At 41.5% G+C, this 10,850-nt stretch overlaps 1 protein-coding gene across 2 annotated transcripts; it reads right to left on the reverse strand.

The window, feature by feature from the left end:
- Nucleotides 1-537: 537 nt before the first annotated feature.
- On the reverse strand, nucleotides 538-10,215 carry LOC146647159 (synapse differentiation-inducing gene protein 1-like). Of its 2 annotated transcripts, XM_085391143.1 has the most exons (4): nucleotides 9,697-10,215; nucleotides 6,922-7,410; nucleotides 4,038-4,175; nucleotides 538-3,339 (listed from the first exon to the last, which is right to left on the reverse strand). In XM_085391143.1, exons 2-4 carry the CDS (start codon nucleotides 7,342-7,344, stop codon nucleotides 3,181-3,183), a joined length of 720 nt encoding a protein of 239 aa, XP_085247269.1. In that variant the 5' UTR covers nucleotides 7,345-7,410; nucleotides 9,697-10,215; the 3' UTR covers nucleotides 538-3,180. The 2 variants fall into 2 exon arrangements, with proteins under 2 accessions (XP_085247269.1, XP_085247270.1); XM_085391144.1 differs by lacking the exon at nucleotides 9,697-10,215 and having other exon boundaries at nucleotides 6,922-8,622.
- Between the last annotated feature and the right edge of the window lie 635 nt (nucleotides 10,216-10,850).

Consider the following 10,850-nt stretch of genomic DNA (forward strand, 5'->3'; position numbering starts at 1 on the left):
GAAATTTTTTCATTAATGTGCCAGATATTTGCCTGAATTGATTTTATGATGAGTAGGATTCTTAGCATTTAAATATTAGTGTCTACTACATTTGTTTGTTGTGATCTGTTTTCTCCTGCTTCTTGGCTATGCTGTCTGCAGAGTTGAACCTGACAGCTATTACTCTGAGGCTAATGAACTGTATGCATGGCAGGTGGGGCAAGAGAACAGGACGTGCGTGGTGGTGGTTCCAAGTTTTCGAGCCGAGTGAAGCGCTGGTCTAATTTTGTTTTGACATTCTGACTTCAGAGTGTAGGCACTGTTCCTGTTCCTGCTCACAGCATTCTGGCAGCTGAAGTCACCTCGAGCCCCGACAGTGAGTGATGCCAAACGACAGTGAAGAGACATGCCAGTGACTGCACTGGCTTGTGCCTGCAACAGTAAGTGGTCAATCTAATGCTCCGTGGTCGACAATAAGCTTTGACAGGCTTTGCAAACCACACAATCGGTGTCCCGTTTACTTGTTTCCAACCTTTGTTCTCTGATGTACCTTGACAGCCTTATAAATCAGCCAAGGATGCCTCCATCAACCGAGACTTGGAGCTGTTTTAACAGACGTTGCAGACTACATTAAAAATACATCTGCTGCAGAAACGGTAAACATTTTTCACGTTGTAACAACATAATCTCATACATTCAGAATGCCGGTTCATAAAAGACAGAATAAATTACCTTGGATCACTTCTTTGACAAAAAAAAAAGTTGTTAATTTTGTCAAAGTGTAACTATCTCAAAGGATGAACCAGCATTGTGTATTCACGTAAATATAAATTGTGTCTTAAGGCACTGTGTTGCTAGCAGCGACATAATTTGCTCCCATTTCTTAAGTTGAATCTATGAAAAATCTCAAAGACAGCATTGTTGGACATGCATAAAATAGTATTAATGTGCCAACAAGGTGATTCCCAAAGAGCTATTAGCTGAAAATTTGTCATCTCTTGGCACAGTGTGCCGTGTGTCCGAAAAGAAACCAATTGAGGAAACTGAATAAAAGCACGAAGGCTTAAAAACCTTTCCACAGCAGATGGGCAGTATCTGAAAGTCATGTCCTTAAGAAACAGGAAAAACAATTCTGCTAAGACATGGCACAGAACCTGAGAGATGTATCTGGCCCTTCAGATCCAATCTACTTTTTGCTGAAACCTCATCAAACAGTTGAAGGGTCGATGTCAAGACTTGGCATATCTCTCAAGAGTGCAGTGTGTCATTTTAGGAAATGGAGTGAAATGGCTGAGGTATATCAAATTACACAAGAACTGAACTGCAAATCAGTGGCAACAGTTCTTATGGATTGATGAATAAAAATGTTACATTTTTGACAAACTCATTGTCAATATGTACTGACGAAATCATGAGAGGTACAACAGTGAGCATCTAAAGCCATCTGTAAAACACTGTCATGGTTTGGGGCTGCATTTCAATCAGTGACGCTGAACATCTTGTCAAAATTGATGGAAAATTGATGGCCTCCCCACAGCCTGATCTCAACATTATTGAAGCAGTGTGGGATCATATTGACAAAGAAGAGCTTTAAATGTCGTTCAAGAAGCCTGGAGATCTGTTTCTGAAGACTTCATAGAGTTCAGGCTGCCTTACATGCTGTGATTCAAGACTTTTGCGTAGTGTTGTAGGTTTTGATGCAAAATTTTTCACTATGACTAGCTTGGATGTTTGAGCCATTTTACCATTACATTTTTCCAACCAATAGTTTTGTCTGTTTGTTGATTACATTGAGGTAGCCGTCAGCTCACAGGGGTAAGGCAGGTCATCTAATCAGAAGATTGGTGGTTTGATCCATGGCCGCTCCAGTCTCCAGTTTCTCTCTGATGCATACATTAGGGTGTGAATGTTAGATAGAAAGAACAAGTGCTTGGATGAATGCGTTAACGAGGCATGTTGTATAAAACGCTTTGAGAACACAGCTAGAGTAGATAAGCGGTGTAAGAATGAGTCCATTTACCAACCATAGCTATTGCTAATCTTTCATCAGTTTAGTTATTAGTTTAAGCTTTGCTTATCAATCACCTTTCGTCAACAGCTATGTCAAATGTAGCTTAAGTAGTTTAAGTCTTTATTGTTCACTGCTAACTATTTTAGTTCCCTTCCAGTTAAACCAACTTTGTCGTGATTGGCTGCCCATCATAAACAGTGTGTCTGAACAGCAGGTGCTGTGTTCACATCTAGAAACAGAAATCAAGCAGCTGAGACAGTCTAAGCTAACTCTGAGCTTTTGGTCCACTGGGATTTTGTACATAAACACATCCCTTAATATGTGAAACTTTGTGTTGTGAATGGGGTTTTTAATTTTGTTTTTTTTAAATCAAATTATAATCTGGAGTTCAGTTAATTACTTGCTTTTTTCCTAGCCCCATGCCAGTGCAGAACTATCCCTGCTCTGAGGCGCACCTGTCAAAGAAAATTGAATAAGGGAATATGAGACATTAGAGTGTTTAATTATTCATGCCAAATATATTTATTGACTAAATTTACAGTTCACAATAGACACTAATAAATTTCTAGTCCACTGCTTGGCATCTTTGTGTACACTTGACACATTTGTTGTCTTTCTGTCAGGGGTCCACTTATCACGTCTTACTAACTGGATCCCTTTCGAGTATTCCTTAAATGAACAATCACCCAGAAATCCATTGGCTGACTGTTTTTCCAAGAAATTCATTTACAAAGAGAATAATACACAATCTGCAACAGTAAGGACAGATAGTACACTGAATGTAAAGGTCAAATAAAAATGCTGTAAATGATTAATGTGATAAAAGGTAGGTAGTGTCATACTCTATGAGTTCATTTTTTTCTTAGATAAGTGTAGCACAGTCTTTGTGGAAGAGTAGTCATCTTTCTCAGCACTGTCTTTTTGTGTTTTTATAGAGGGATCGGGAGTGTTGCATTCCAGAAATAAAGATTCAATCCAGATCAATATGCTGTCCAAGTAATACTCCATCCACACATATTTTCTTCTCTTGCTCTCCTTCTGTTCTTTCTCTTCATATAGCTTCTGCTTTTGCAGAGAGCCAGCTTCGACAATGACGCACACCTTCAGGAGAGGCAAATATCTGTCCACCCTTTCCCTTCCTTTCATCTTTATGTCTACCGTCTCCACCCTCCAAGCATGTGGTCCTAGTGCTATACATGTCCAGGCTTGGACAGGTAGGCTATGAGGGCCACAACCACCCCCACATACATCCCTGTTCCAATGGTAATGGAAAGTGCAGCCAGGAATAGGGCTCTTCTGGAGCTCATCCCTGCTCTGGAGAAGTCTCCCTTTGCAACGGCCTTGCCAGTCTGACAAAACAAAGCAGAGAGTGAAATGAGCTGGTGTGTTACTCATCAGCACCGAGTGTCTGAGTAGGTGTAAAGCCACAGTTAAAAGAGAGAAAACAAGAAATGCTCTCAGGGAGCCATTAGTTACCATGGCAATTAGGTCATTATCCCTCTGACAGTGACAAATGTGTTGTTTGGGTGTTTTGGTTTCCTATCAAAAATGAGGCTGGCCTTTATTTATTCTTTTGACACATTATTTTCTGTTCTGCTATAATTGTCTCTGCAATTATTGTGTTTCAAAACTACAGAGAAACACTGTGCTGCGTTTGAGGTGAGAAGGCTTGAAGCTAATGGTTTTTTAGACCAGCAGGATGCTAACCATAAGACCAACCAAAGGTGCTGCTATAATTGCAAATGAGTTCTCAGCTATGAGCAAAACAAGTTAAAAAACAATATAATGGCAGTCGGTCGCTCACACAGGAGCGCACTGTGAACCAAAACCTTAGAGTTAATGGTTTCCCAAAGTGAACACAGGTGACTGACAAGTGGGCCGAATCTGTTTAATTTACATAGCCAATCATCTGAAACAACTGCAAGGAGGGTCACAGGGTGGAAAATGGGCTGCGGCTGCACTTGTCTGAACGCTTGTGCTCACTGACCTTAAATAGAATGCAGTGTAATAAGAGTTGATGACATCCTTGAGATCTCTGGGCCTTTACCTTGTGAGAGTAGTAAAAGGCAACGATGCCCAAGGGCCAGAAGCAGCAGAGCATGGAGAAGATGGCGAGGCCCAAGTAGTCCCGAGGGGGCAGCACAATGAAGTTGTCCTCACTCTCACTGTCACTGGAGCTGTCACTCTGGAAGACGTTGATTTTATACAGAAAAATTAAAAGTCAGAAAAAGAACGGATGTGGAACCTTATATATAAACATAATAACAGAGTATGGCTGACGTATAAAAAGCCAGGTGTACTTTGGACAGCTTTATGGTGTCGTAGCTTGACATCTCATGCTCCCTCTCTACTGTATCTAACCTTTTCTACAACCGCCCAGGACAGGATGTGCTCAGTCAGCCAGAGAGGATTTGGTGCCTCTGTCAACACACATGAGCGGTCTGACAGATAACACAGGATTAACGGATTGTTCCATCATTGCAAGGTGACAGGACAGAGCGTCATTTATGTGCTAAATTGCTTTTACACTCTGAGAGACCTCCACCATCTTTCCTTAATGCACCAGGCATCTTATGAGGTGTACAACAGGAGCCTGTTGAACGCATCGTACCTTGAAAGTCAGGGCCACGGGAGCTAATGAGTGATAGATCTGAATGCCACTTAGGCCACATGGGCACACCGAGCCTGCAGCAACGATGGCAATGTGACTACTACACAGGTGACCTTTAAGAGAAGGTGGCCTTACTTCTCTTAGCTGTCCCAGACATGGAGAGGATGTTTGTCTAAATAAACAGCCCCCACAGGAGCAAGGTTTCATTTGTTAGTCTTCCTGCCTTCGGATCAATCAAAGCAGGGAAAAAGGAAAGTGCAAAAACAGAAATCGATGTGTAAGGCGGGAACTGAACCGACCATTTTAGAGGTAATTAAGGAACAGGCAGTGAGGCAAGCAAGAGAAAAAGGAACCATACTTGTAAATAGCCACATTTCACAGAATATTCTAAACTATTTTCTAGCGTCTGAGCGCATCCGAATTAACCAAAACACTGGATGCAATGTAATAACTTTGAGCTATATTCAGAGGATTTCCGCTCAGAAACCTTATTTAGAGGTCAGCGGGGGGTCCAAAGAGTTTACAAACAAATACCTTTGCCAAGAAAGAGATTACGAAGCTCTCTCTTATCTGCTTTATGAACACTGTCCACCTAGACAGACGGGTACGATCTATCAAAACAGCAGCTGGTGGTAACTGCATAATCTCATCACATCACATGAATAAACTGGTGAGTACAAACAGCAGTAATCTCCTTTTATCTTCGTAGCAAGAACTGATAACAGTTCTGAGTGACTGCTGCATTCAGTCTTACTGACAGCTTGCCTGACACAGAGTCCGGTCGGCTGGGAACACGCTCCCAGTCTGGTCTGCCAGTATAACGGATGGGGGTCCGCCGAGGCTCAGTGCCTTTAACAGCCCTGTCACAGCTCTCTCCTAGTCCTTGTTAATGTCTGAAGGGGACAGACGACTCAACACCGGGGCGCGCACACACACACACATATGCACGTATCTGTGCACCTAGTTAGCAGGGGCAATCACAGTGGCATCATGCACAGGGTCTTGTTACTTTGTTACCTGCAATTTATTTTGTCTGTATCACCCAAATGTCAAACATCACCTGCCAGAGACTTGGTCTACGTTTTTCCCCCCCTCTCTGTTGCTGATTGTACACAAGGCCTGCAGCAACATGCAACTGTGAAGGGAAAATGTGTAAACACAGCTGCCACAGACAATATATGGGTAATTTTGGAACTATATGGACCTTCCCCAGCTGCTGCTCTGTTTCTCTTATTTATATTCCCATAGCTGTAAAAATCCTCTTAATCACAGTTTCTCTGAGTCGGCATGACTCGAATATTAGCGCTGCGGCACACGGATGCACGCACAAACACAAAGGCAGGAGGAGAAAGTAAAGAAATGTAGGTGCAAAAGGTCTCATATTCCATTTGGAAAGCCAGCTTTTTATCAGAGCACTGTTAATCACATTCATTTGCGCTTTTGAATTGACATGGAATAACTTTGGCTCCGGGCTCACCTGCTCTGACGGCCATGAATCAGCACAGCCTCGCTTAACACCGTTAAAGCATGACATTACTTATGGCATTAATGGCAGTTGCTGCTATGTCTCAATCTATCTGCCAGGCCTCCGAGTGACAGGAGCTGGCGTGATCATCAGCTCGGTAAGGGTGCTATACTTCTTCCTCTGCCAGCTCTGAGTACTTCACAAGCCTCCCTGGGTGAAATTAGATTTTCACCACTTCTGAAAAGACTTTGCTCTTTTTTGCTGTCATGTTATCTTTTTTGTGACTATATTAACCCCAAAAAAGAGGGGAAAAATTGCGAAATAGATAAAAATCAGATGTGTCATTTTCTTGGAATGTAATTATAAGACAAAAGCGAACAATTACCCCGCACCGCATTTCAAAGAGTCACAAGCAGATTGACCATTTGCAGAAAAGAGTGAGAAATGCGCGTGAATCACGCCGACAATCTAATAGAACAGCAAATGAAATAATAAGCATCACTACAGCACCGTGACACATTTTCTGCTGAAAGCTGGCCCTGACAGTTACAAGCAAGTGTTGAAACGCATTTAATTTCATATAGTGACTCAATATTCAATTACTCTGTCAACACTGCCAAACGGTTCTTGCTTCGGTCTGCTGCTTATGCATGTATGGCTACAGTAATCATTCCTGTATGCCTTGTATAAAAAATGAAGAATTATAAGTTTATTATTTCTCTAATAACTTAATAACACAGACTTCCTCATGTTGCATCAGATGCTTGGAGCTATGGATAACATGCCTATAAAGCATGGTGCCCTGCCATTTATGCAGACGACATATTCATGTTTTCCTTTCATGTGACCTCTGACCTCATACTCAGGACCTTGCTGCTCCTCCTCCACCTCATAGGATACCGTCTGTATCTTGGCATCCTTCTCCTCTTGCGCGCTATCCACTGTGTTTTCCGTGGAAACGCCATCTGACGCCTTACTCTCTGTGAAAGTGGTTTCAAAGCTCTCGCTTTTCGAGTCCTTGCTATGAAGGCTGATGTCGTCCTTGCACAGGATGAAGCTGGGCCTGTAGAAGGCCTCCACTGCCAAATGGAGAGAGGTGGCATCCAAGAATTGCTGAGCCTTATGTTTGCCATTGGCCCCAGTGCAGTAGTAGCCAATTAGGCTGTCCTGATAAGGCTGGCTCGGGTAGTCACACTGGTAGCCCTGGTAGTCGTTAGGAACTGCATGACTGCTGGTTTTGTCCAGCAGGGGGTTCTGGAGCTCGCTGAGGCTCTCCATGAGGGCTGGTTCAAACGTCTTGTGGATCAAAGGATGGAGTCCAGAGAATATCGGGCAGTCTGGCAGCTGAAAAAAAAGTCATCTAGTTAATAAAACCTGAAACATAAAGAAAGAAGTCAAGTCTAATCACAGCACATTCTAGGGAATATAGAGTTAATCTAGGTGTGGTATAGGTCTCCAGTTTGATCTAAGCATGAAAATGTGCCCTCTAGAACAGATTTCTAATGCAGGAAATATTTCATCTTGTTTGACAATCAGGATCCCTCTCCTAAGCTCTCACCAGTCTGAGCCATAAAAATCACCATCTGGTGTATGTTCAACTGTTGCATCTCACACACCCCCCTCCAGTTTTATATAAACATTTAGTGAAAAAATATCTTCCACGTGTCACAGCTTCCTATAATGAATACGTGGAGAAAGGATGATAGTTGGTGCTGTATTTCGCGGTGCATACTAATTTGACAAGTCTGAAGTGGCCTCCTCGACTCCGCCTGGATGTTCAAATGCAGCTGAAGAGTGGGACTAATGAGTAGAAGATAAAAAAAAAATAATAATAAATGACTGCTTTATGTAAAATAATAGCAATTAAAAAAACACAACAACAAAAACAAGAACGCTGTCAGGAAAGGCAGTCACTAAGGCAACCAGTCCACCAATGAGAGGCTCTGTGATATGAGCGTGTCCAGATTTGGGGTTAAGCAAATACACTACTTTGTTTTGCAAAACGGTCAGTCCCTGTGGACCTCGTCCATCAAATTCATTTTTTTCATCCCGTGACTAATGGCGAAATGAGATAAAGGGGCTGCATTATGTTATGAAAATAAGTCCGAGTTGTATTTGTACAAATACAGTTGTATTTGTATTTGTATCTGTACTTGTACAGCTGCTGTTATTGTGTATATATTTATTTAGATTTAGATTTCTTCATACATTCTTATATAGTTCTATATTGTGTATTGTGTATTTTGTTGTACAGTTATTTTATTTTCAACTTTAATTTATATATTTATCTTTATCTTATTCTTCCCAGTTAAATTTACCCTTCATTCTAATTTGTGTTGTACAGTTATTTCATTTTTAACCTTAATTTATATTTTATTCCTTCCTAGTTAAATTTACCCTTTTTAATTTTTCATATTTATTTCCTATCTTATTCATAGCCTTTTCCTTTTTTGTTCTCTTTAGGTCACGAGCAGTTGTCCAAGCATTTCACTACATATCGTACTGTGTATGACTGTGTACGTGACAAATAAAATTTGAATTTGAATTTGAATTTTGAATTTGAGTTATGTCATGTGTTTGTTTAGTTGAAAGTCTGAAAACTGAGAAACAAGCTGCAGGGATGGAAATGCACAAGCACATTTGGATGCGATTGTGATTTTGCCCAGAGATTTAGATTTTTGAGGTCTGGAAGGTGACTGAGTGGAGCATAATGGCATACAGAAATACATGAGTTTGGCAAAATATCTATCTATCTATCTATCTATCTATCTATCTATCTATCTATCTATCTATCTATCTATATTGAAAATAATAGTATACAGTGTGGCATAAACTACACCCTTTAGACTTCTCTGGCTGCCTCTGACAGTCTCCACAAACAGTAAACAATAAAACAGGCAGAGGGTGTTGTAAGAGATGCATTATTTCCTCCATATGCAGTGACTTCCTGGCTGTCAGAGACAGCGGTCCTTAAACACATGCAGATTTACAGGAGAACTTTGGAGCCTTTGACCTCCTATGATTAAAAAAATAAAAAGCTCATGCATCCACAGTAGCTTTCACAGTTATTTGCCGTGGGGAAGCATGAATAATGTGGGCCAGTGGCTGAATGTGAGCCCACACACTCACACATATGTACACGCGCACAACACTCAGCTCAGTATCTTCAACACTGTGTCCATCCTCATATGCTCCTGTGCCTGAGCCGCTCTTCAGATAACAAGGAATTCCATTACACACTACATTAGACAACAAAAATCACATCTCACATCCACAAATAATTCATCAGACTCTGGAATGAGTGCACTTAGCACATGAGAGTCTTGGACTCCGCGATTATTAATGACCACCTCTGTCCCTCTGTCTATCTACCTTGTCTTTGTTTAATCTGCTATGGGTTATTCATACATGACACTTTCTTAGCCACAAACACAAACAAAGGCACAATATATTTCCCCTATTGTGGTGCGTCCGCTTCACGTAAAATTGGAAAACTTAATTTTCAACGTACAATGGAGGGAATTTCCTATTTGTTCCCACTCTACTACTCTCAGATATACATCTATCCTAGAACAGCAGCCTAAGAACATATTGTGGCAACCAGCAGCTAAACATCGACGGTCATCTTACCTGTAGTTGAAAATCCTCCGGCAGGTTTGCTCAGCATCATTCCTCGACGCAACTGAGTCGAGGTAGACGGAGCAGTGGACCCACCTTCCCACTTCACATTAACAGTTTTCGCAAAACTGCCATCGTAGCAACAACAACAGCTCCCCTTCAAACGGAAGTAAGTCCGTGTGTGAGAGAATGGACTCTGGATGCTGTGACAGTGCCGCTGCTGCGTTTAAGGCAGATTTTACGCACAGTATCTCACCGAGGCTCGGGCTCCAAACAACTCCAACGGAGGCTGAGCTGACTCCAGCCAAGTGATTGGCTGCGTGAACTCTATTACCGACTAAGGATTTGACATTTCTAAACTTCCCTCTTGCTTGGTCGTCTAACTCTATTCAGCATCTAAAGTGTCGGCCGGTTTTCTTCTTTTTTCTTTCTTCTACGCCTCCTCCCAGCGGTTCTATTTTGCATTGTTGCATAAGAGTCCTTTTCGAATCAGGTTCTTAATATAGCCTCTGAAATGTGTGATCACGTGAGCCACCATTCCCACTTTGCAAACGCATCTGATTTGTATCGTGAAATGATCGCCCTGCTTCTAACTTTCGCACCTTCACAGTGAAACGATTAGGTGTTATTCTCGCTGAGAGCGCCCACTAAAGATAAAAACACAACACAGAAACATTTTTGTAAAGCTTTCCTTCTGCTACATTAATTTTTAGGGTTTCCCATTCTTCGCATGAGTCCAGCTGTATCACTAGTTTCGAGAAGATTTGCCAATTTAATTTTATTGTCTCCTGTCCCAGCACGGCTCTGAACTGGTTCCAAATATAGCCCAGGAGTAAGCCACTATCAAATTCATTGCACATTTAGATTTGATTAATATTTTAGACAAATCCCATGCATTTATCATGAGACTGCCAATTTGGATGTGCCTTTCACCCCACTCCCAGGAGCTGCTCTTGATTACATACTGCAATTTATCATGGTAAACACAGCTTGCATAACATTCATGTAGATGTATTTCCCATGCAGGCAAATTGGTAACATAATAGATTACACACAGGAAAAATGGGAATCAGATCATACTCTAGAATAATATAATAATTATACTGATCAGAGGAGCTATAGCATTTACAGGGACTCAGTCTGTAGTTTAGGGGCATGAAAAACAC

The sequence above is a fragment of the Rhamphochromis longiceps genome, linkage group LG19 (genome assembly GCF_057381845.1).
Source record: "Rhamphochromis longiceps isolate RC_006_pf linkage group LG19, R_longiceps_female_GT1.1, whole genome shotgun sequence".
Taxonomy (NCBI): Eukaryota; Metazoa; Chordata; class Actinopteri; order Cichliformes; family Cichlidae; genus Rhamphochromis; species Rhamphochromis longiceps.

Coding starts and splice junctions, on each gene's coding strand:
- LOC146647159 (XM_085391143.1), bottom strand. CDS start 7,344: ATGGAGAGCCTCAGCGAGCTCCAGAACCCCCTGCTGGACAAAACCAGC. Junction 4,176..6,921: donor AGCAAGGTCCTGAGTATGAG/GTCAGAGGTCAC, acceptor AACGTCTTCCAG/AGTGACAGCTCCAGTGACAG. Junction 3,340..4,037: donor CCTTTTACTACTCTCACAAG/GTAAAGGCCCAG, acceptor TTGTTTTGTCAG/ACTGGCAAGGCCGTTGCAAA.